General features: G+C 30.5%; 2 protein-coding genes and 1 long non-coding RNA gene across 7 annotated transcripts; 2 read left to right on the top strand and 1 right to left on the bottom strand.

The window, feature by feature from the left end:
- Positions 1 to 2,081: 2,081 nt before the first annotated feature.
- Positions 2,082 to 5,154, bottom strand: LOC106773043. Of its 2 annotated transcripts, XR_001376656.2 has the most exons (3): positions 5,046 to 5,154; positions 4,194 to 4,417; positions 2,082 to 2,304 (listed from the first exon to the last, which is right to left on the bottom strand). It is a non-coding gene; the product is annotated as an uncharacterized LOC106773043 (long non-coding RNA). The 2 variants fall into 2 exon arrangements; XR_002669685.1 differs by lacking the exon at positions 2,082 to 2,304 and having other exon boundaries at positions 4,215 to 4,443.
- Positions 5,155 to 5,511: 357 nt separating this feature from the next.
- Positions 5,512 to 9,449, top strand: LOC106773025. Of its 3 annotated transcripts, none has more exons than XM_014659699.2 (5): positions 5,512 to 5,682; positions 5,826 to 5,871; positions 5,966 to 6,068; positions 7,960 to 8,227; positions 9,078 to 9,449. In XM_014659699.2, the coding sequence occupies exons 3-5, from the start codon at positions 5,985 to 5,987 to the stop codon at positions 9,224 to 9,226; spliced, it is 501 nt and encodes a 166-aa protein (XP_014515185.1). In that variant the 5' UTR covers positions 5,512 to 5,682; positions 5,826 to 5,871; positions 5,966 to 5,984; the 3' UTR covers positions 9,227 to 9,449. The 3 variants fall into 3 exon arrangements, with proteins under 3 accessions (XP_014515185.1, XP_014515183.1, XP_014515182.1); XM_014659697.2 differs by having other exon boundaries at positions 5,513 to 5,682; positions 5,782 to 5,871; XM_014659696.2 differs by having other exon boundaries at positions 5,513 to 5,871.
- An 11,000-nt stretch (positions 9,450 to 20,449) lies between these two features.
- Positions 20,450 to 23,215, top strand: LOC106773739 (squamosa promoter-binding-like protein 8). Of its 2 annotated transcripts, none has more exons than XM_014660484.2 (4): positions 20,450 to 20,887; positions 21,033 to 21,767; positions 22,431 to 22,570; positions 22,814 to 23,215. In XM_014660484.2, exons 2-4 carry the CDS (start codon positions 21,043 to 21,045, stop codon positions 22,948 to 22,950), a joined length of 1,002 nt encoding a protein of 333 aa, XP_014515970.1. In that variant the 5' UTR covers positions 20,450 to 20,887; positions 21,033 to 21,042; the 3' UTR covers positions 22,951 to 23,215. The 2 variants fall into 2 exon arrangements, with proteins under 2 accessions (XP_014515970.1, XP_014515969.1); XM_014660483.2 differs by having other exon boundaries at positions 20,451 to 20,887; positions 21,024 to 21,767.
- The last annotated feature ends 3,008 nt before the right edge of the window (positions 23,216 to 26,223 follow it).

The raw sequence follows: 26,223 nt of genomic DNA, 5'->3' as shown, positions 1-26,223 counted from the left end.
AGAGAACACTCATCAGTGCTTCCTAGTTCTTATTTTTGTCAGCTGGTTTAACAAAATACAAGGTTGTCCTAACAATTTTATTAGCATACGTAATAACCTTTGTATAAATATTTCTGCTGATTTTATGCTCTACACATAATGTCTGTGTAACTTCAACAGCTATTTCAAAAATAAAGGCTCACTTTCTGATATATTTGCTTCAATTCACCAACTTTTTTTTTTCTGTGACAAGTTTCACTTTCCACATTTTTAATCTTCAACATATCCAGATATTCACATTAGCATCTTATTTCTTACCCCAATTCTTAGTGAGATGTTATGTATCTTCATTATTTTCTTTTTCTTCATATAATAATAATAATAATAATAATGATGATGATGATGATGATGATGATTTTGTTGTTAGAAATATTATTATTATTATTATTATTATTATTATAGGCATTTACGTGCATATCAATATCAATATACATTATCCTCTATATCTATAAATTTGAAAAGCTAGCTGGCTACTTTGTGAACACTTTTCGTATTCAATTTCAATGATGTGTTATTCTCTTATGCACTTATGAATTACATTATTCCTCTGAACAACTATTTTTATTGTTCTTAGGAAAAATCTGCCAGGATTTTTCTTCGTCTTTATTTAAATTTCTTTACCTCTTCATGATTTCTTTATCTTTCCTTGATTCCTTCATTTTTTATTTATTTAATCTAATCTGTCTCTCTTATATCACTTTTTTTTTTTTTATTTCCTAAAGATAAATCATCTTTGTTCCTTTTCATTTGGGTACTGATTTAAATTGATGTATCACTATTTTAACTATTTGATTTTTATTTTTATTTAATTTCTTACCTAACATAGTTTTAATTTATTTCATGATCTTGACCACATTGATTATGCCTTGAAACTAATTAAAACGTAGGCATTATTGAAATTTTATTATTTTTATTTACTAACAATTATTATAGTTAGACATATTTAATATTTTCCTATAAAAGAAGTATTAATTTTTATTGATTTGATTTGCTTTAATTAAATAATTATTATAATAATAATAACCTTTTATATTGGATTCGATCTACTGCAATGCATGTCAATATGAATTTTATTTGAATTTCAAAAGAAATGCATCTGTTAAAATTCTTAGTTAGCTCTTGAACTCTTGCTTGATCATCTACAGAGTTACTTTGAATTACTAAGAGTTAATAATTTGAGTAAGTGATTACATGATTATTTTACTAATTTTTTTCCTCCTTATGCCTTTGAATACCAAAATTTGAAAGGGTGAGAGTGAAATACGTTTATGCCTTTTGTAGTAGAAGAACAAAAAGGCTAGTTAAAATATATGAAAAATGGTTAAATATATTTTTCTTTTCTAAATCATTATAAAAAAAATTTAAACTACATTAAAGATTATATGATTATATTATAATCCACTGTAAAAATTCATATGACACGAGACTTCACATATCATTTCTTAGAGAAGATATTTTACACAACTTTTATAAACTATAAAAACTAAATTATTTATAATTTAGTTTAAAGAAAAAAACAATATTTTGAAACAAAAATAGTCCTATTTAGTTGAAGATATTTAGGTAAAGAGAAACATGATAAAAGTAGAAATAGAGTGAAAATAAAAGAGCAACTTTAGTAGTATATTTGGGTGTGTTAGGGAGGAATAGAAAATCTTCACCCACTAGGTGGGATTGAATGGTCTCAGGGATCTATAATGTAAATTGTAAATTGCTTTCAATTGTGAAAAATATTTTATGAAAAATTTTAATTTTTCATAAAATAATTATTATTATAATAACTTACAATTTCCATTTGTTTCTTTTTTATTCCTTTTAGTACAAAACTTACACGATATTGTAGGAATTATTGTTCAATCATATTTATAGTTTTAACATGTTAGAGTACACAAACAAAACTTTAAATATAATTGGAAAACAGTACATTAGCACCTACAATGAATTTCTTTTTTTGGCTTTTTCCATTCTACCCATCCAATTAAGCAAAAACAAACTTCACCTTTTGGATTATTATTATCTATGCAAACAACACTTTTGATCACTTTATATTTGGGATGTTTAGTTCTTCCTATTATTTCATTCAAAGAAAGTTTTAGACATTTAGATTGTGGCATGTAAGCACAAGAAGTTTAAAAATCATACTATACAAAGAGACAAAATCAGTTGAATTATACATCTAATCATGTCTTTTAAAAATGCCATTTTGTAATGAACAGGTGACAAACACAACTGATCATGTGAGACTGGGTAACGACGCTCTCCAAACTGCAAAAAGTTTGCAAAAGAAGTCAAGAAAATGCATGATGATTTCCATTATATTGATCCTGGCCATTGCCCTCATCATCGTACTCGCTGTTTTGAAACCATGGAAGAAGTAACTAGAAATTGCTTAGATATAAAGAACATAAATGTAGATATTTCAAATGCATCAAAATGAAAACCCTCAACTGTTACAGTAGTTATTTCGATTGTAGTACTTCTACATTGCCAACTATTTTTCTTTAACTCTGAATCATGAGCAAGAGCTTTTATCCATTACTTTTTGGTAAATAGAGCTACTCAAACATTTCCCAATACATAACTCTGATTAGCCAGCTACCAAACTTAATTAAATCTACCCATATTTAAGTACCGATGCTAAAGTTAGCTGATTGTTGGTTACATAGGTACTTTAGTCGCTATATTATAAATATATAAGGTGATGTGTGATGTGTAAATGACTAGTACTACTCTTCTTCCTGTGTAAACAAATGATTGATTTGATTTTAGCAGAATCAGCATGGGTAATGCATTCAAAAGTTGAGTATGCAAACATATGGGGTAAGCTTGAATAGTTATATTTGTTAAATTAGTCATTTGATTGTGTAAATAGCAGTGGTTGAGCATTATTAATCTTGTGGTCCAATTACTGTTTATAAACACTGGCTCAGTGGTGGAGCTTCTTTAGGGTAGAGGGGGGAAGCTGTTATACCATGATTGGTCCTTACTTATCACCTCTTCCATGTTGATATTAACAAGTCATACTATACACGATCTAATTGTCAATTGATGTATAACTGATGTCAGAGATATAGTAGTCTCAGGAAAAATAAGTTAGCTTAGAGACAAGGAAAACCAGGGAATCCCCTACTCTCACACAGGCTGCTTCTTTTTTTTTTTTTTAGTTAATATGACTAACTTAAAGAAAGTTCATGGACTCCATATTTCTGTCTTTGAAATATAAAGAAAAGGTTTTCCATCATTGGAATCGCTATAGCTTCGTTACGCCAGAATCCCCCTCTAAAGTTTGTCTCTAAAGTATGCAAATGAGGGTGTACACTCCCTTAAATTGAAGTAGATAAAGTTGATGATGCACTTCAAAAGTAGTTTAAGAGTCACCAAAACAAGAAGGCAAGTATATGTTCTTATTATGACTTCTAAAGCCAGAATTGTTCAATGTCTTGAAATTGAACCTGGCCTTCTTCTGACTGTTAGTTACTTTTCTTTTATATACTTAACCATGTAGCCATTGCATGTTTATAGCTCAGTCAGAGAATAAAACTTTAGTATCCATTTGGCTCGACACTAGATAGGCAATGGAGTTATGGACTACACTCGAGTTTGATATTTTCATAAAGCTAAAGACTACACAAAAAGGTATACGGGAAAACTGGAAAACTGGAGAACTCCAAGCTAGTATTACTCATAACTCACCAAATGGTCCCAAATGCAACTGTCTATTTTTATCCATTGAAAGCTGCCTCCAGCTACATGGCAACATATTTCACTTGATTTTTTTTTATTCAAGTTTCATCATTCAATTAAAATTTCTTAACAGAAAGAACTACATTTGTTTTCAATTAGCCAAGTTGCCTAGGAGCATATATATTCAATTTTTTGGAACTTCATTTATTTCCTTGATAATATGGTGAGACATGTAAGCAGAAAATTGTATTCTGTATAGCCATTTGAACAACTTTTATCACTCAAATCAATCTGGACTTCTAGGTAAAGGAAATCCTAATTCTTTTAAGTTCATATTATCTTGGAGTCATTATGACTTCCAAGGTTAGATTTTTCACAGTAAACAGCTTATTTGCTACCGTGATATTTAGTAGGCATCCAACACATGAAGTAACATGAACAACGATATTTAATGACAGCAGTGTGAGTACCATCTAACAACCAATACCATAAAACCATGTTAAGCAGATACTCCTTTTGATTGTTAAGGGACTGGATGATAGCACGCAACAAACATCCATGTGTCAAACATCAACCAGCCAATGTCCAATATTTGAATTTACTCATCGAAATCATAAAGATCCACAATTTCTATAAAGAACAGACAGGGGGCAGTAGAAACTCAATGTTCGTCATCTGAAGAAGCAGAAAATACCTGCAATCCAGCACAGCGAGAGCAATCTAATATTGCATGAACAAACTCAGACATCTGACATGTTAAGATTTATATGAAAGCACAGCCTAGAAATTCCCGTTTGCAAAAGAGAAATGTGATTTTGACAAAACAAACGTTGAACTTTAAGTTTAAAAAAGTAATGTATGTGTAGAGGAATTCGAAACGTCATGTATAATAAGTCTATCAATTTTCATAGTAATAATAACTTCAAAATTATACCCAACAATGATTTCCAATTAGTTGATAATATAAAACTCATTTATTAAACTAAGAAAAAAATCCTTGTACAGGGCTGAAAATTTCATACTAAGTTTCATAACAAAAACAAGTGTTCAAACAAACCTTAGGTACTTATCAATCGACATTTAACAAAGTTGCAAAAGCTAAACCCATATTCCACGATTTAGGGTTTGACCTTTCCTGTTCTAACATCTCTCAGATGGATAAAAGGAGCTCTTTTGAACAGCATATAAATTAGATCTAGTTCGATTTCAGGGTTACTAAAACAGAGGTAAAGTTAAGATTGCAGAATCCATTGGAAGACAAACATTGAATAAGAAACATTAAATCTAGAAAAAAATAAAAAATAAAATAAAGCTGCGTATACCTAGAAAATTGAAAAACATGGGTTTCATGTTTCGTCGATGGCGAATCAGATCGCCCTTCTTCTCTTTGTGACTGAAATTGAGAGAAAGCGATAGTTCGCATCAAATTTTGTTCTTTATAGTATTCTTTATTCACTTTCTTTTATACTTTTTATTTTAATAATTTAATAATATATAATAAAAAAAGGTTATTAGGGATAAATTAAGAAATAAATTATTTTAAGTTTGTACACAAAATTAAAATTTGTTTTTATATCAAATTTTGATATAATTTCTTTCTTATATTTTAAAAAAAATTAACATAACTATGTTCAAAATGCATTTTAAGTTTTTTTTAACTCAATAATTGATAAATTTTATTCCTAACATTTAAAAAGAAGAATATTTTTTTAAAGTATAAAGAATTTAAATTTCGTATCTAAATTTATTTATAGAGTAAAATGATATTTAAGAAATAAATTATTAATCTTCTAATTAGCACCGAAATCTTGTTCTTTCTCGCCCTTTGCATCATCTCACTGAACCTTCCTCGGACTGTAACCTCGTAACCTAATCTGAAATCGGAGTTCAGTCGAAGAAGACGAAGTCCGGTTGACGTTGGCGAGTGAACTCCGGTGAGAGAATTGTCGCTGTGTAGAAGTACGTGCATCGAACCCTATTTCAGTTCCGAAGAATGTGTTTATATTAAAGAAAGTTGTTGTTCCCCAGTTGCATCAAATTTGAAATTGTCCTTTGTAGGTTGCATCCTTATGTTCTAAAATTCCTAATTTTAAAAACCCAAGGTTGCTTTGTCCCAAATTGGTCGAGCTCCAATCGCCTCTGTACCCGGTAGGAATTTGATTCAACTGAATGATTGTTGTTTTGCTGATATTTTACACAAATTTCTCTAGATAATTTTTTTTTTTTCAAAAAAATCTTGCAGGAGTTTCTTTTCTTCGAATATGGATGAGACCATGAAACAGTTGCAAAAAAAATTAACAGAACTGGAAGTGGAAGCTGAGCATCATCTTTTAGCCCGACAACAGGTAATTCAAATTTATGAATTGAAGTTGATTAATGTTTTTACAAAGACTTAAAAACAAAGAAAGTAATAAAATTCATTAAAAAGGAGCAAAATCTAGCTTCTATTGCTACAAAGAAAGTAATAAAATTCATAATTATTTTTCTTTCTGGTGTAACTTTTTCCTTGGTTTGTATGAAATATGTATGTCAGAATCTATCGCTTTATTCAAATTTTCTCTTGGGAACATGATAAGGACTTATTTGAGACACTTTACTCTCATCTAATGTATTCTTCTTTTACTTTGCCTGTCTTCTTCCAAGGTTTTTACACAAATTTTATGTTGAAAACATCCTGCTCGTTTCATAAATGAATAAATATAAGAAGAGTCTGCTACACTGTTCCTCAGATTTCAATGATATATCCTCAAGATGAAATAGTTCTGTAGCATATTAATCGTGGAAAACTACAAACTAGCAGCTTGAGGTCTGTGTCTTGTACAACTTTGTTTCTAGACTTCAAAAGGCATGTTTAGATTCTCAAGGTTCTCAAAATGCAGAAACTTCTTATGCTAATTTTTCTGTTAAAATTTGACAAACTCTGTCAAGTGATTAACACGTGAATAGCTTGCCACCTTGATGTTTTTAATCATGTGCAACTTAACCATATATAACTTTAAAATGGTAGTTCTGTAGCATATTAATCGTGGAAAGCTACAAACTAGCAGCTTGAGGTCTGTGTCTTGTACAACTTTGTCTCTAGACTTCAAAAGGCATGTCTAGATTCTCAAGGTTCTCAAAATGCAGAAACTTCTTATGCTAATTTTTCTGTTAAAATTTGACAAACTCTGTCAAGTGATTAACGCGTGAATAGCTTGCCACCTTGATGTTTTTAATCATGTGCAACTTAACCTTATATAACTTTAAAATGGTCTATTTCTTCTAAGTTGCACAGGATTAAAACATTTGTTAATCATGATCTACTTTTAAAAAAGGTGTATGACTTTCTTCAATTAGTGTGATGTATAAAACCATTAATCAGGATTAAAATGGTTATAACTTTTAACCATAATGAAGACATAAAAACTAATCACTAGAAGTACGGGAAACAGAAAAAACTATAGGCAAAACTATAAAAAAAAAGATGTAAAGGTCAATCATTTGTCCATATCAACATGATTTACTGTAAAACATAGCAAAGTTTGATCCATCTATCTACCTATCTATCAAAACCCACCAAGTGGGAAAAGGCTGAATTGCTTAAAGTTTTGAAGATATTTAGAAAAGTTTTTTAAGGAAAACATAGTGTAAAAGAAATTCCAGTGCTTCTCTATAAGTTAGAAGCGTAGCTTTTGAAAAACTATGGTATGGTAGTTTTGTTTTTCGAAAAAAGCTTTTAGCTAAGCACAACCCTAAATGCAAAAACTATATATAGCCTTGACCCATCTACCAAAGTAGTTGGGCAACTAACTCTCCTAAATTATGAGACCTTGGTGTTGTCTGCTGTAAATTGTTCTTAGATTAGATGTCTTTGGTGTTGCATTTCTTTTTTCCCTAGTATCGTTGGTATATTGTCCAGTCTACTATCCACTATCTTACCCTCTGCTGCTATCTAGGATTAGGACTAATAACTATAAGTTAAAACAGAACTCAATGCGCACACCAAAAGCTACAAACAACCAACTAAAGTGCCAAATGAGTTATGTCGGTCAGTTTGGATTCACAAAGTAACTAATTACTTGATCCCAATGTTATTTCCTTATTACTATGTTACGTCCTTAACAAAAATCACTTAAATACCATAGTGCCAATCGGGATTTTTTTTTTTGTTTTTTTTTTACTATGGCTATAAAAGCTTCTTTTTAATAGTTTTTCTATCAAATGTGCTATGCAATTGTCCCTTTTGGAAAAATACAGTTGGTTGAGAATGATAGATTGAGAAATGGGAATAGAGAAGCACTTACTGCATTAAGGAAACGGGCTCGGACAACAACGAGCAGTGTTCCATCTCCTTTTGAATCAATGATGAGGGGAGTTGCTGGGACCAGCTCAAGACCTTTGGTTCAGGAGGTTTGCAACACCTGCGGCAACCATAACTCTTCTGAGCCGACATGGATGATGTTTCCAGGAACAGATCTGTTTGCCAGAATTCCGTTTCATGCAGCTCATACTATATTGGAAACAGGTGTTTGGCCACCCTATTCTCTAACCATTGGAAAAATATTAAAAGAAAAAAATAAAATTTCCCTAAATGTTCACCCACGTTTGTTATCTTTTATCGTGTGCTTGAGCGTAATGCTTGCTTGCCTATTGCTCATTACTTCTGTATTCTGAGAGGAGGGGGCAGGGCATTCTACAGTAGTAATGTTTGGCCATAGCCCCTAAATCCTCATCTATCCAATACGTGTGAGATTAACCTTTCCCCCTAATCATATGTATTTTTGTATTACAGTGGATGAAATGAGAAGATGGGTTTGATGTGTTAGTTTGAAAAACGGGGTACAGAGGCATTGTAATCATGTCTCACTGGCGTTTTTAACTGTTTCTCTTTTCTTGTTCGTAAATATTTTTAAGATATTTAAAGGGCCTGTCATACTAGTTATTGGTTCAAGTTGATTGTGGTAGGCAACTTGTAATTGCAATCACTGCAACAATGAAAAGAATGTAATTTTACCTAAATGAGGCTTTTGTCTACTGCGCTGTTTTGGTTTTCAAATGCTAATACCACTTAAAAGAATTATTCTTTGTCTAGAACTTTATCTGAATTGTTGACATAGGACTTTCTGATTATTTTTTTTTATTAATTTACTTTTCATTGTGTAATACGTAATCTTTACTTATATAAGCAAATGACATGATATGTACACCAACATTATAGCTTAGAGGTTGTGTTGAGACTTACTACCTCCATTCATGTTCTTTTATTGATCGTTAATATTGCGATTGTCCAAACTTTGAACTACAGCTATGAGTGAAGTCCTTTTATCGAAAAACTAATTGGTATATTTTTCTACTGACCATGTAATTATTTACAGATCAAGCGAAGCTTGACTTTGAGTCAAAGAAACTACAGAGCATTATGAAGGAAAAAGCTTACTTTCTATCAGAGTCAGGTGTTCTTGCAGACAAGATAAGCCCTGGACTGCTCAAGTCGCTTGTAACCTTAAATGACAAGGGAAAGTAAGATGCCTTGAGCTGCTATATAGTGAGAAAAAGCTTGTCGTGGCATTGTCAAATGGGTCGAAAATGTCAATGTTTTGTGGGAGAATCTTTCTTGAGGCATTTAGGTTAGGTTACTTATCTGGTCTGTTACTGCAATTGTGTACATTTTTCCCCAAGTTTATATACACTACGAGTACTACACTCAATCCTAGAAATGGAACTATTGTTGCTTGTCTGCCTTGACTTATTTTGATGAAACAATAGTGCTTATTTTAACAAACTCTCTTTAGACAGATTTTTTTTTAACGCTTTAAAATATAAGCTATACCAAACATGGACCTGATTATTAAACTGTTATGTGGACCTTGAATTGTCCGTAGCCACATGTGGGGTCGTTATCATCTAATGGCATTAAACTCAACCCCTTCTCCAACCTTCTAACCAAGTCATGAATTTAGAACCAATGAAGAAGAATGATGGCTTTGCTAAGGTTAATATCATGTAATTGTATTGCCTGTTTTGTGCAAAACTGAGTTGTGGTAGCCTGGGGTGGGGATTAACAGGAATTGGATCGGTTACATTGGGGTTAGTTTATCATAGTATGGCAAATTAAAAGTTTGATTTTTTTTTTTGTTAGAAGAGGAGTTTATATTTAGTTTGTAATCTTGCTTCAAATAAGATTGTGACTGAAGTTGAATATTCGTGGGAAAAGTGGGGAGGGGCTTGTTAAATTGAGGTTGAACCGTTGACTTTGGTCAACTGAGACAATCTAGCATTAGGCAACCATGTGGTTTCCACGTTCCCATTTTTTGTGTGGTCCCCTTTGGAGGAAGATCTTTATATTGGGTGGAATCATTGCATTAGAAAATGAACACATGTTTCACCAAGAAAGATTTTGTTGGACAGTCTGGAAAGGATTGCAATATGAACAAAGGGATTGTGATCTTACAAAGTGTTTCCAGAAAAGTAAGTTGTGGTAGAAAAGATAGGAGAAATTAAAGTGTTGGGATAATTCCAACACTTGATGGAAGGAGTTGTCACCAATCAAGCAATTGAAGTTTTAGCATGCTACTGACTTTTGCTATTACTTATTTTCAGGTGAGGTGGTCCAAACCTCTATTTTAGGGTTAAAGATATGTGGGAACTAAAGTAGTTTGGTCGGAAGAACATGGCAATAGTGTTGCTCAAAATGAACAGTTTTAGGGGAATGAGTAATGCTATGTATCATTTTCCTCCTTCTCTCACTAATCTTATTACTTTGCATAGAAACAATTAAATGAACAAGAATTGAACTACTTTGAATTACTTAAAATCTCTGAATGATTTCAATTATCAGTAAAACATCTTATTTTAAAATATACTTCAGACATTCCTATTAGTACATAACATTAGCTTAATAAAATCTAAAACTAAATCTTGATTATTTTAACTTTTGTTTTCTATTTTTGCACTAGCTTCTAAATTTAAAAAATATTATAATCATATGGTTTATACATTACATTAATATATTTTAGTTCTGTGAACAAAAACATTATATTGTATTTCCAGTAAGAGATATTGTTGTAAATGTTGTAGAACTATGAAAATTTTGTGTTACCCCAAAAAAAATTGCTGTTACTATTATTATTATTATTATTATTTAAACTTCTATACTATTAATATTATTATTTGATTTTTCCATACATTGTTTATTTATTTATTTTTCTATCTCAACATCTTCACATTAATAAAAACATGCAAAATGGAATGAATAGACAAACCTTCCATTGCCATTGTCATGGTGGTCCAATAATGGGCTATGTAACTTATTAGGATTTTTCTTTCTACACTTCCATTATTATTAAATGCACCCATATTAATAGAAAAAGATCAATATATTTTTTATTCTGAAAAGAAAAAATAACTTGTTTCATAACACATTTAATGTGTTTGAAAAAGTTTGTTCTAAAATATTTATTTAAAAAACTTATTTTAAAAAGTATTATAAGTGGTCGTAAAAATGTATTTTGAAAATTTTATTTATAAAACTCCTTTTTGAAGTATTTATCCTGTATTCTAGAAAAAGCTTATTCTAAACACTTATATTTCGAAGATCCTATTTAAAAATCATGTTTCGAAATTAAAAAAAAATTATTACGAAATACTTTTAGAACAGATAATCCAAAAAGTCACTTTTATAAAATATTAATTTAAAACTATAGGAGCGTAATAAGAAATTATTTTAAAATTTCTCATCTTTAGAATTTTTGTACTTATGTTTTTGAGTCAACCTTAAGTTAATGTATTTAGATTTGCATTATTATGTTGTCAAAATCATCTGACTTATCACGTGAATTATAAATATGACATAACAGCCACATTAATTTTTTAGGTAACATTTTGTTTTTAATTCTTGTTTTTTAATAAAATTAATTTTAGTTTTTTAACATTTGTTCATCGGTTTTAGTCCTCCAATAATCTTTTTATGAAGTCTATTTCTTCAATTTTTGTATTTAAAATTGTCTTTAATTGAAGTTTAACGTGACATTGGTAGACAGGTTGATTAAAATCGTTCATTAGAGAAATTTTGCCAAAATCCGTTTCAGGTTAAACAGGTTGATTAAAAATTGGTAGACAAAAACAATATTAGAAGACTAAAATTAGTAAAAAAAAATATTATAAAAAATATATTAAGGAATTAAAATGGGTCAGAAAAAAAAATCAAGAAAATAAAAGTAGATTTTTTAAAAAAATAAGAGAAAAAAACAAAATTTAACCAAAAAAAAGACTTTTATCACATTAAACTCATAATCAAAAGTTAGCATAATTATGTCTTCCTTGGAAATCCTTATGATAAAAACTAAAATATTAATGAGTTTAAAGCCATCATTTTTTTCATAAATTAAAAATATGTGTTTGTTAAGAAGATAAATAATATATTTATTAGTAGGTTAATAATATTCAAAATAATAATAATAACAATAATATATTTCAATTTTATCTATATTCATTATATATTTATTTTTTATTACATCATATAATTTATGATTTTAAGTTCATATATATTATTTTTAATGTAAATAAATAATTTTGTAATATTTAAGCATTGGAATATATAAATGATGATGCAAAATTGATGTATGAGACATTCCGTACATGAGTCATGCTCTGTGTCAGCCTTTTTCTCATCAAATTTGGACTTTCGTGCATTCTCTCTCTTATCCGCGGCACAAGCATTTCACTTGCCACAATGCACAAGTTAGATGCACTCGCTGCGATGAAACACCAAGTGGCTACCCTCTGCCACGTGTCCATAGCCTGACGAAAGTGAATGGGATGTGCGAGTGGGATTTGTCTCATCTCTGCACAAACTATCTATAATTGATGCTACATTCTCATCCCTTCATCCTTTTTCCACATTTATCTTTTGTTTCGATTCATACACTTAAAAATAAGAAAAAAAAAAGTTATAATTATAACTTTAAACCATATTGTAATGTGATTCATCAAATATTTAGATGGGTCGGAAAATTATGAATGATTCATCAAATAGTTTAATAAACATGATTTGTTATCAAGCTTTGAATCACTACAAGAATTATGAAAATATATTAGCTGTAAATATTTCATAATATAAGATCCTTAGTTCGAAATCTCAAAATATGAGCAAGTTTTATTATTTTTCGTTAATTGTAGTTTGTGAATGTTGGATGTATATGAGTTTAGAAGAAAATGTTTTGTTAAAATAAAAGATTTTAGTTTTGAAAAAAGAAAAATTCAAACTAAGAAGAAAGTACACATCTCTTTATTATACAAGGTTATGATCGAATATTGTAAGATATTAGGAGTGTTTTTAAGTTAGTTCGTGGTCGAATGCTTATAAAGTGTTTAAAATATTTTTTTCATTTGGTCGATGGTCAGACATTTATGCTTGAATTTATTGAGAAATCATATACTTAGACACTCATACTCAAATTTATCGAGTAGTCATATACTCAGATGTCCATGTTCGAATTTATCTAGTAGTTACATATTTGAACTCTTACGTTCAAATTTACAAAGTAATCACATATTTGGACACTCGCGACTAATTTTATTGAGTAGTCACATATTCGAAAGTCTATGCTCGAATTTATCAAGTAGTGACATATTTGAACGTTCGTGCTCAAATTTACCAAGCAATCACATATTTGAATGTTCATGGTTGGATTTACTCAGTAGTCACATATTTAGATGCTCGTACAATCACGTTTTTTAAAATTTAATTTATACTATAATTTTTTTGAGGTGGTCACATTTTTGGACACTTAAATCATTCTCAAAATTTCCTAAGATAGTCATGTTTTTGGACACTCATACTTGGATTTATTGAGTTTTTACATATTCAAACCTTTATGTTCGGATTTATTGAGTAGCCACATATTCAAACGCTCATGCTCGGATTTACTGAGTGGTCACATTATCGGATACTGGGTTTCAAATTTATCAAGTAGTTATATTATGGATGATTAGGCTCAAATTTACCATTTCGTTGAGCTTCTTCCAAACTAGGTATGTTTTTTGGAATACCCATGTGCTATAACCTAGCACTGCTCTCACTTTTGAGCTATTTCATATTACATAGACCTCTTCTCATACTTATCGTATAAGGCTTGTCTTTGCTTTTGAGGTATTTCTTATGCCATGAGCCTCTTTTTGTACTTCTCGTATAAGGTTTAACTCTACTGAATATATTGTCTTTAAGTATTTTCTTTCACGAAACTTAGCCAACATGTAGTTGAATTATGCCAAACTTAAGCATCTATCATTATTTTTTGATGAAACATCTTACATTAAGTAATTATTGGTGGAATCATCGATTTTGGACTTGTAGTGTATAATTGTCAATCATCTATCTAATCATTATCACATCTTAAGATTCTTCTTATTTCACGTCTGAAAAATAGTTTGCTTATGTGGTCGACATTATCACACTTCCTTATTTGAACGTTGAGAGTTATCTTTTGACATTCAGATTGAGTATCTTTAATTTCTAACTGAAGATCTAGATTGATTTCTTTCGAATCTTCCCCGTGTAATGTTGCGATCTCCATTCAAAGAATTATTCATCATATTTAATTAATATCAGGAGTTACAAGAATAAATTTCATTATTTAAAATAACATTGTCATAAACTTTTACTTATTTCACACATTAAAATTATTTATATATATATATTTTAATTTCTCATGAATTTGTACAAATTAAAAAAATAATTTTACTATATAATTGAGTATTTTTAGATCTTGAGTGATTGTTTCCATTCTTAAGTAGTTTAATTTTGAGAAAACATTAGATTAATTTGAAATGATACAATATAGCCTTATTTTTATTAGACTATACCAAAAACTCTTACCAAACATAGTGTTTGTGTGTATTTAGTTAAAGAAAAAGAGATTTTAGAATGATTGATGTTACGTGATGAAAAGTGAAAGATAAAATAAAAGTTAATATGGTATTAGGTTTAGGAGTGAATTGAAATGATGGATTTTGGTGGTTGTTGTTGTTGCACTACATTGTCACATCTTCTTCCACCCAACACTTTTACAATTTTTTTTTCCATCTTTTTTTATTTCATATATTTTACCTACTTTTACACATTCGTAAAAAAATATATTTTTATAAAAAAATTTATAATATTTTAATACAATATACATACTATTTTTTTGATAATTCTTTATTTATTTATTATTTTATTGACATACTCTAAATTTAATAAAAAAATACTTAAAATACTGTAAAAATATTTATCTTTAACATATCATTATCTTTATTTAAATTAAGAAAAAGAGAATGAAAAAAAAGTTACAAAAAAATTTAATAAAGTTAATAATTAAAACAAAATTTTATTCTTACTATTAATAGCATTATTAATACTTGTTATTATTTATTATCACAATTGTTTTTTAATATTTTTATTGATATTTAATTTATATATTTTTATTTTTAGATCACAAAAGATTTCAAATAATATATATAGCTAAATCAATGTTATATTTAAATAAATAATTAAAGTATACAACAGTGTAATTGATAATAATAATAATATTATTATTATTATTATTTAATTTTACTTATTATTATTTTTATTGAAAAAATTTACATTATATTATTTATTATTATTGTACAAATTCATTTTTTATTATATAAAATTACTTTATTATTATTAATATTATATAAAATATATCATTATATTTTATTATTGTTTACCATTTTATTACTATTTTCTATTATTTTATTATATTATATCATAACCTAATGAATCGTATATATAAGTAGTTGTGAAGTAAACAAGTGCAGTGTGTTCAATTTTCTATATTAGGTATAAGTAACAATCATTAAAGTATTTCTTAATATGTTATTTTTTGATTGTGGTTTGTTTAAATAAGATTGTTGGTAAGTGTCTAAAGGATATATAAACTAACTTCTAAATATTTTTTCAAATAACTTTTCTAAATCTTTATTTTTTAATCTGTGCTTTTAAATTAATTTTAATTTATGAAAAATATTATTTCTTTTATTTCCCTAACACGTTATTTTTTAACTATCTTATATATATATATATATATATATATATATATATATATATATATATATATATATATATATATATATATATATTTAATATAAAATTTAAACTCACTTAAATTTTTGAACATATTTTTAACGTAATTTTGTGAATTATATATACGTTTCCAAACAGCCAAATAATTGATAGTAAAAGGGAAAGTTAATTAATTAACATTGACGTGAGATATATTGCAAGGGAACCCTACTTACTTAACCTTTTCCTTTTTCTTATTTTTATTTTTATTTTTTATTTTTTATTTTTATCTCTTGTTCTTTCTTTTCGTCTCATTTGATTTTGGCATTTTCATTTCTGCAATTAGGTTTCTCATAAATGCTTTTCAATTGTACTTATTTTGGTGAGGCTTGCCCTATGTCATGTTATTTAGGACATATATATATATATATATATATATATATATATATATATATATATATATATATATATATATATATATATATATATATATATAGTTTGCATACAATAATTTACAAATTATGGAATTTAGATGAAGAAGAGATAGCATCCAAGACATTGATATTGATCATAGCTACGGATTAATTAACCAAATGGGTTAGGGATATCTGTCGTAGTTTCATAATAATAATTATTTTAATAAGAAACAAATTGCAACCTTGATTGGGTTATGTTTAATTTTCTTTTGGACCATTATATATTAACAATTTTTTTATAACAGATGTATCACTATTTTATTAGTTCGTATATTTTAAACAGATTAATCACAAAAATATTTTCTTTTTCTTTTTCCAAAAATGTGATTAAACAACGAAGTTAAATACAAATGTAATGAAGTATATATTTCCATATCAACAAAATTTATTAATGAGAAAATATTATTTTATTATTGTCATGTACAACATAGGAGAATGCTTTGATAAAATTAACTTATTTTAAACTAATTAATAAAAGCTTGGACATAAAAGATTAAGGAAAATGTTTTTCTGACAATTTTTTTTTATAACTGTGTATGTAGTGACTTGTGATTAATCCGTTTCAAATTTATAAATCAATAAAATAGTGACACATAATCTATTGTCAAAAAGTTATTAATATCATGGTTCAAAGGTTAAAGGGGAAATGAAAGGTTGATGCATGCTCAAAAGGACAACAAAAATTAATAAAAGAAAAATATAATAAATTATGAAAGGATTTATCTCAAAACTCATGAAAAACAAGGAGAAACATACAAAATTAAGCAAAACTGAATGTAGATAGATCACGCTTATACTTAAAGAAGTGAAACATGTAAAACTATAAGTCTTACTCTACCAAACTATAACTTATATATATTATTATAATATCATTAATCTATTATAGTACAATTATCACTCTTAAAAATATGTAAATAATGAAAGATTATGGATTAACACAAAGCTAAACATTTCATCTCACAGAAGACACCATAAGAGTTAGTTCTGAATCACACTCAAGCCAAATAATCTGCCAAACAATATCATATCCACATATTTCAAGACAATTTATAACACAAAAATCGCATAAAACGATCTAATCTCAATTCAAATCTATCAAATTAATTATCTTACGAAGCCATTAAAAAGTTGACTCACACATTTCCTAAAAATATCTAATATAACAAACAAACTTTTTAGTATTGAATGCTCAAAATAGTGTTGTTATAATACAATGAAAACATATTCATAATTAAAAGTCGAGTGTAAAAAATATTTAAGTGCTTATTCTAAAGCTAACACACACAAACAAGTTAGCTATATAAAGCATGGTAAAAATAATAATAATAATAAAGATATTTGATTTGCACTTAGTGATCATATATATGTATAATAATAATAAAGATATTTTTCTTGACTTAACGAACTCTACTAGCATCTCATTTTTGAATCTCATTTTAGAGTAACGTTTGTATTTCAAAACTAGTTTATTATGTTCTTGTAATATTACCAATACTAAAATATGATTTATCACATTATTCTAGCAATTAAGTCCAAAATATATTCTAACAATTAGTATTATTTTGTTATCACATTATTATCGAATTACTTATTAATATATAGTTATTATATATATATATATTTATAATATAAAAGAATTTTACCTGCATTAAAAATAAAAATAAAAATAGTTATTATTTTGAAAAGTATAAATTCTCTAAGAATGATATGAAAAAAAAAAAAAGTAAATGCATTGAATGGTAAAAAGAAATTGCAGCAAGTCTCCCGGTGGGATGTAGAGAGGTAGGCCACGTGATAATTTCAGAAATTGGAGCAGAATTTGGTTCGCATGGCTGCTTTTTGGGCCATAGAAAGGTCCCAACATTTGACTCTTTTCTACACTCTTCAATTCTCTCTTTCTTTCTTTTCCTTCTTAATGTGGAACCATCCTCACCACAAAAAATCCAACACCTCTCGAAAAATATTCTTCGATACATTTTATTAAAAATTTTACGTCGATTAAAGATAAGGTCAATTTATAATATATAACTAGAGTGTAAATTTTATTTTAGAAGTCCGTTTCTGAGGTCGAGTTAACCTTAATCAGATTATCTATTTTTACTATATATCGCGTTCAAGATGTCTATAACTCGGTGTAAAAAGAATGTGTTAGTGTCAAACGAATATAAATAGTACCATTGTTCTTTTTCTCTCTTACAACAGTAATATTTTTTCAATTATTCAACTTATATATCTACGCCAACTTCCTATATATGTTGGTCACATTGTTTTCTTCTGTTCTATGGGGAGCCTCACAAAATAGTATAAAAAAAACCAGTAATGAGTAGAATAGTACAGATATGAAATGAAGAATTTGGTGTAGCTAGGTTGCATGGTCAGTGAGTGCAGTGAGTAGTGAGAGAGAATAATATATATTTTGGTGCATGCATGTTTTCTCTATATAAGTACAATTAATTCCAATATTGACATGATATGATTTTGTTTCTTGCTCTGTGGAGTTATATCTATATATAATATATATAGATATATAGATATATAGGTTGATGGATCTGCTGCTGCAATGCTGCATGAGCTTGTGTTATGTCAAACTGACTATAGTACTGAGATGTGTGCCTTTGTTTTTGTACAAAATGAAGTGCACACAGAATTCCTGCATGATGCTGCATAGATCAGTGTAATGGAAACTTAACCCTCCAAGGAAAATCCCAAGTCAACCAAAACCAAACACATTTTCTCATTGGAATCTGTGCATAGGTAGAGAATGTTTCATTTCAAGCTTAATCATATATACGCATCCTTAAAGTTCATATCTTTTTTGACATATAAATTATACTAATAAAGATATTAAAAGGGGCAAATAAATAAAAGTTTGGTATGATTTAATGGTGATTTTGAAAATACATATGAGTTGCAGTAAGATTGTAAGATAAAGAAGAAAAAGGCTTTATGTTTCGCAGTATAGTCTATAAATAAAGCTGTTGATATTTAAGAAGTGAAGTAAGATCTGATTTAAGCACTGACAGCTTTTCCTTTTTTGTTTTTTGCTCATCTATGGTGACAAAATTGAGAACTGTGAAGAAGGACGAAAACTAAGCAGAATCATGGGATGTTAATTAATCTTTTTGCTTAATAAGAAGTTAAGAACACGACCAGATGACTAAATGAAAAACCTAAGTGGGTCGAAGGATTTGAAAAATGTTTGAAAAAAAAATAAAAGTGATTGTGTTTATTAGGAAGAGAATCACATGGGTTGAAACTTTTAATGTAAAAAACATGGTGCCATTTACACTGAAATAATGAAACAGATGCAGTTGCACTTGTTCTAAAGAGTCCCTTTCAAATGTTCAAAAACGAAATAAAGGGGTGCGTTTGGAAAAGCAAGAAAGCGAAAATTCAATTAAGCATATCACAAAATCCACCTAGCCATATATCACGATTAATCATCATCTGGGAGCCACTCATCAAACGGACCAAACTCAAAAATCAGATTGTGGGTCCGAAAATTTATTCTCACCCTCTTCAGTTTACTAACCCATCTCACCAACAACATTATTAGATATCACGAAAAAACATTAATTTAGATGCCATATGTTATAAATATACACCTTCTGATTTTTCTAGGTTCTGCTCTTGTTCACTTCAAAATCGGGTTAATCAGTTTTTGTTTTATTGCTTTGTCTACTTCTCACATTGCTAATTAATTACTGCTCCCACCATCACCACCATGCTCCTTCTTCCTCTAACTTATCTGGTACAAAAAAGCAGGGTAATATTGTACCTCTTCAGAAAAAATAAATCAAAATATCTTCACTTTCAATGTGTATCCGTACGCTTGCATGTTCATTTCATTCAACTCAAAATTATAAAAATTCTACCTTTTTTCCATTTCATAATTAGATTAAACTTAAACTTGAATATAAAACCATTTTATGGTATGTGGGTGTGAGTTTCTGAATTTGTTGTATATGGGGTAAAATTGAATGGAAGGAAAAAAAAAAAAAAAATTGACCTTTATGATATTTGGTACCAAAGGATAACATTGAAGTTCATTGGGTGAATGATATTGTAGTATTGTAGTAAAGTTTTGTTTATACCTTTTGAAAAAAAGTGAAAAAGATGGTAATTTTTCCATTGAAGTTGTAACATGTATCACAGTACAGATGACCAACCAATTACCCACTGTCTGCAGAAGCCGCCTCATAAACTGAGTTTCCCTCAAACTCTCACACACTCTCACACCAATAGAGAGAAACAGAGAGATAGAGAGTATAGTAACTTTTCTTGGCATAGAGAGAAAGAGAAAGAGAAAGAGAGAGATAGAGAAAGGAGACAAAAGGGTTCAGCTTTTTGAGGGTGAAAGTGAGATCTTTTAAACGCACATCCATTTAGCAAAGAGGCACAGTCTTAAACCACAAAGTGTGAAAAGAGAGAGAGAGAAAGAAAAACACAGAGAGAAACGGAAGAAATAAAGAAAAAAAAGACTTAATGTGCACGCCATTGTGGTGAGAAAGAAAGATAGAGAGAAGAAAATGAAGTTGGAAAGCTAACAACAACAACAACACAAGCTCTCCAAATTAGGGCTTTTATTCTTTGCAATCATATCTCTCTCACTCTTTCACTTCACTCACTCTCCAAACTCACACAGGTAACACTACAAACACTTACTTGTTCATAAACCCTTCCTTAAAAAAACAAAAACCATGTTTTTATTTTCCTTATTTTTCTCGAATCTTCTTTTCCTCTTCTTCTTCTTACCACCTTATTTTGTAATCGCTTTCTAGTGTTTGCAGTGTTTGAGACATGTTGGACTACGAATGGGGAAACCCGTCTTCAATAATGCTAACAGGAAACGAGGAGACCGCAGCCGGAGCTTCCGACCAGACCCACCGTCAAATCTTCGACCACTACGCCTCGCACTCCCTCATCCCCGACCACTTTCTGCACGCGCCAACTCACTCCGCCGTCACCACTGCCGCCGCCGCCACCGTCGACTTCACCAACCACCACCACCACCACTTCAACCCCCAGCCGCACCACCACCACCTCAACAACCACCACCACCACCCCTTCTTCGACCCACGCGCCTTCCACGGCGCGTCCTCCGCCTCCTACCCCCCACCCCCTTCCATGCTCTCCCTTGACCCGCTTCCCCACGTCAACGCAGCCAACTGCGGCCCCGGGCCCGGACCCGGCCCGGGCGGACTCCTCCTCGTTCCCAAGTCCGAGGACGTCGGCCGACCCATGGACTTTGTCGGCTCTCGAATTGGCCTAAATCTCGGTGGGCGGACGTATTTCTCCTCCTCCGAGGACGATTTCGTGAGCCGTCTCTACCGTCGGTCTCGGCCGGCGGAATCCGGTTCGGCGGCTTCCTCCAACTCCCCGCGCTGCCAGGCCGAGGGATGCAATGCTGATCTGTCTCAGGCCAAGCACTACCACCGACGCCACAAGGTGTGCGAGTTCCACTCGAAAGCCGCCACGGTCATCGCAGCCGGGTTGACTCAGCGATTCTGCCAGCAATGCAGCAGGTTGTGGTGGCGCCTGTCTCTTCCCCACCGTCGGAAAATAAACATCAATCATTGATTGAGTTTGCCTCTCCCAAGGGCACTTGCGTCTTTTCGCTACCCCTTGCGTAGCAATTTTATTTCACTTTGCAACACAACACACTGAACCAACCACGGGTTAAACTTAGTTCAAATTAAATGTTCATTTAATGGGGAGGCTGGTGAAATGACGAAAACATCCCTGGTTTTCGTTCTTATTTTTCCACCCATGGTAGAAAAAATCACGACTGAAATCTGGGTGGGTCTTAGAAAAATTACGTTGGTTTCTTAGAAATTAATGAAAATGTGTGAAACATGGAATGGTTTCTCCATGGATGTAGGGGGTGGGGGTTGAAAAGACCAAAGTGCCCTTGGGAGAGTGTTGATAATGATTGAGTTTGCCGTACGTGGGGAAATCCCGAGGGCATTTGCGTCCCTAACATGTTTCTTGTTTGCTCTTACTCTACTTTCAGTTTTGCAACCTACGTACTGCATCGTTTTGCTCCTTTTAGTTAGTACCATTAAAAACAGCTGCATAGTGCATTGCATCAACAAAATAATAACTATATATTATTATTATTATTTTTTTTTTTGGGGTACGTGTTTTTTTCTCTAATTAATTAACTATTGTTTGATTTTGACGTGCAGGTTCCATCTTCTCTCTGAATTTGATAACGGAAAACGTAGCTGCAGGAAGAGATTGGCAGATCACAATCGCCGCAGAAGAAAAACTCAGCAACCATCTCAAGAAATTCAGAAATCTCAACCCTCTTTGGATAATGTTGCAAGTACAATCTCTCTCTCTCTCTATTCTTCTTCTTTCTCTCATCGCTCTAATTGCTATAATAACTCATTCAACAATCAAGATCTGTCGTCAGAGAGCAAAAAGATCAATTCTTTTTTAAATTTACGCAGACCATGTTTCCAAAATCTCACCTTCAAACTGTTTTGTTGGAGTTACATGCATGATTCCTTGAAAAATATTCATGGGGAGAATGAGGGTTTTCTGTTGTTGTATTTTTGTTTTGAAGGATCTCCACCTGACTCCGGAGCTCAGTCGTCGTCGGTGACGGTGGCGGTGTCACCGCCGGACTATTTCCGGCAGAGGCCGTATCAGAGCACAAACCCTTCTACAAATTCAAGCTCACTGTTTTTCTCCAGCGGGTAGTGCATGTTGGAGCAGTTTAATTTGCATGGCTAATCAACATTTGCAAGGAATTAACGAAGCAGCGTCAACAACAACAATAATGATGATAATCATAAAAATAATAATATATAATATATAGTGAACTAGTATTTCTACTTCTTCTTCTTCTTCTTCTTTTCTTCCATTATCACCTGTAACTCCCAAGTTTGTATTAATCTGGCGTTATTGATCTGTACGAATTGTGATTTAAAACATCTATGTTAATGAGGATTAATGTGTTAATTAATTGTTGTTTGTTTGGTAATTAGGTATATATGGTAGTAAGTAGTAGGAAATGGAATTGTGAAGAATGGCCCCTACCTTTTATTTTCACTGCTGTAAAATTTAGTTATGGTAAACCGTAGAAGGGAAAATTGGACCTCTCTATTTGGATTTTCCCGCAAATAGGACCTGTTTGGTTTCTGAGGAAATTGTGGCAGCTGAGCACGGGTGTTCAGGTCTATACACATATTCATTTTTCCAGCATTGAATTATTTTCCTTTTGTCTGAAGGTATGATTATTGAAAAATAGAGAATTTAAAGTGTAAATCATAGGGTTGGATATGTGAATTTGTAGCTAGGAACATTTATTGGAATCCCTAGCCGTCAAGCTGTCTCCTCTATGGAAGCTACATAGCTGTACTAAACCCAGTTAAATGTTTCCAATATCAACCTGCAGATGCCCTTTTCTCTCTCTCCCTTCTTCTTCTCTCTCTCTTTCTCTCACTCAAACAATCTCATTATACAATGTGTGGCTATTCCTTCTTAAGTACCTAACGGTTGGGTCTACCTAAAAACCAGACCATTATAGAGGGAGAGGGTATCCTAATCTTTCACCTCATCTTACCATCATTCCATTAAACCCTAAACCCAATATTATGCTAATTAAGATCAAATGCTTAATGAGTAATAGTTCTACCAACTATGTAAGTAATCTTATAAATCAATGATATATATTAACATAGACATTAACTTGGTAGTTATTTTTTTTTATAATATTCTAAATAATAGTTTGTGTACCGTATAACCCGAAGGATCAACCAATGAAATCGGATGGTCACAGAGTAAGCAGTGACTATGCAGTGAACAAATGTAGCAGATTCAACATGCAAGACTAGATAGCCTTGAACAACGACGACCGACCGTAGTCGATAAACAGGTTTTTCTACAAATATTAAGGTAAATGGTAATTAAAAGTGTTGGGCTGAGATTGAGCCGAGATTAAGGTTTCACTAATTTCAAGTCCATGCCAAAAACTATAAATATAGGTTAATGGTAAGAGATAGGTGATCGATTTTACAGTGCATTTAATACTATTGCTTTAAACTCTCGTACGAACACTTTATTGATTTAAGTATTAAATAATCTTTAGCAGGTACACTTCCGAACGTTGAAGCGCAAACAAGAATTAGAATGACAGTTACTGAACGACATCCTAAAAGAAATTGTACAATTGTTTGAAATGATTCGACCTCGTATCGAAACAGTTTAGAAAGTGAAATAGTTGAAGAACTAATCAACCCTCTAAGGTGAGCTTAGGGGAGGGTTTGAGTACTTAGTGTTAACTAAGGAGTTTAGTGCATATGAATTTACGGATGTGGAGTTATTTTAGTTTAGCAAATTTTAACCTCAAAATGTTACACGAATTGTCGTCAACAAATATAGCACGTGTTGAAGAAAAGATAAAAAGAGAGAATGATTATGTTCTATATAATGATTTGGACACATCTTGAACGTAACCTAAAATTGAGAAACATAGATATATTAAATGATATTTAGATATTTCACCACCCACTTGAGAATCCACTTTTAGGAATAATATGATCGTTAAAAAGATAAATTTTTACATTTATAAAGAAAAACAAATGATAAAAGGTAAAATAATGATGGAGGGTGTATAAAAATCTGTTGGGTGTCAAGATATCTTAATTCATGTTATAATAACCAAAAGGGAAGCTAATGAAATATGGTAACAATAACAACTAACATATGTTAAACGTATTTCATACATTTGATGTTAATTAGAAGGCTTTGTAGAGTTGAATTGGAAGTTTAAAATGAAGGTTAGAAATATATTTTATTATAATGTAAATATTAATTCGTAAGGTTTTAGGTTGAGAATGATATTAAGTCTCTTATACGAATAATTTATACGTCACTTAAATTTATTTGAAGATAAAAATTTAACGATAATAGTAAGTTATGATGGTGTGTTTGGTGGAAACATGGTGACTGGTTAGGGTGAGTGAAAGATGAAGGTGTGGTGTGTGTAAAGATGTCTAACATGTTTAGGGTATCTTCACCCACCCATGTGGTGGATGTTTTTATGGATAGAGGAAGCAAAAACAATAAGAATGGGAAGGTACACGTAGCCATAGCAATAACAAGTTCTTACATGAAATTATCATTAATAGTCTTCCCTTCAACCATTTCCAAGTTCCATTCTTTTGATTTTTAGTACTCTCATCAAATTAGGCAATGTGTGTGAGCACCTCGACAACTTTTGTCTCAATTATTGCCAACAAATTATCCTCTCTTCTTCACTCTTCACTTAGGGTAAAACAATAATAAATAATAATAATAATAATAATAATAATAATGATAATACCAATATCTACCCAACAAATTAATCAATGCCTTATTTATGTTTCTTAGCTTAATTAGCCTAATCATTCATATAATTTCACTTACATCTTGCATGGCCAAAACTTTTCTAGAGCCTAGACTTTTGTTTTTTTCTTCACACGCATGTGTACTTTGTCAATATTTTCCATTCTTTCTTTCTTTTTTAAAAGAAAAAAACATATTCTTTTGTGTTTGAGATATTGCTACCCCATGGAAACAACTTTTTTTTTAATCCAAGTTATAAGGGTGATTTAGATAATATTTTAATTTTAAGTATGTTGTCATTATTAGGATTATATCTCAAAGTATTTTATTTATGACATGCTTAATATATATTTTCCAACAATTATTTTATGAAATATTTTAACAGGTTAAAAGTAAATATATTATTTTATTTATAATATTAATGAAGGTAATATTTTTTTATTTAAAAAAAAAATCTAATGTGTGTCCATTTAAAAGTAATCAGTACTAGTGAGAAAATAATTGAACTGCTAAGAGTAGTTTCCTATCCAAAAATCCATAATTGAGTGTCTGTGGCCATGGATTCGTACCTAATATAGAAAACCAAATAGACATCATTTCATCTTCTGCTTTTAATTTGGTAGAGTAAAAAATAAAGTTTATTAT

The sequence above is a fragment of the Vigna radiata genome, chromosome 9, assembly GCF_000741045.1.
Source record: "Vigna radiata var. radiata cultivar VC1973A chromosome 9, Vradiata_ver6, whole genome shotgun sequence".
Classification (NCBI taxonomy): Eukaryota; Viridiplantae; Streptophyta; class Magnoliopsida; order Fabales; family Fabaceae; genus Vigna; species Vigna radiata.
The sequence above is the reverse complement of the archived record's forward strand: the minus strand, read 5'-3'. Positions and strand labels throughout refer to the sequence as shown.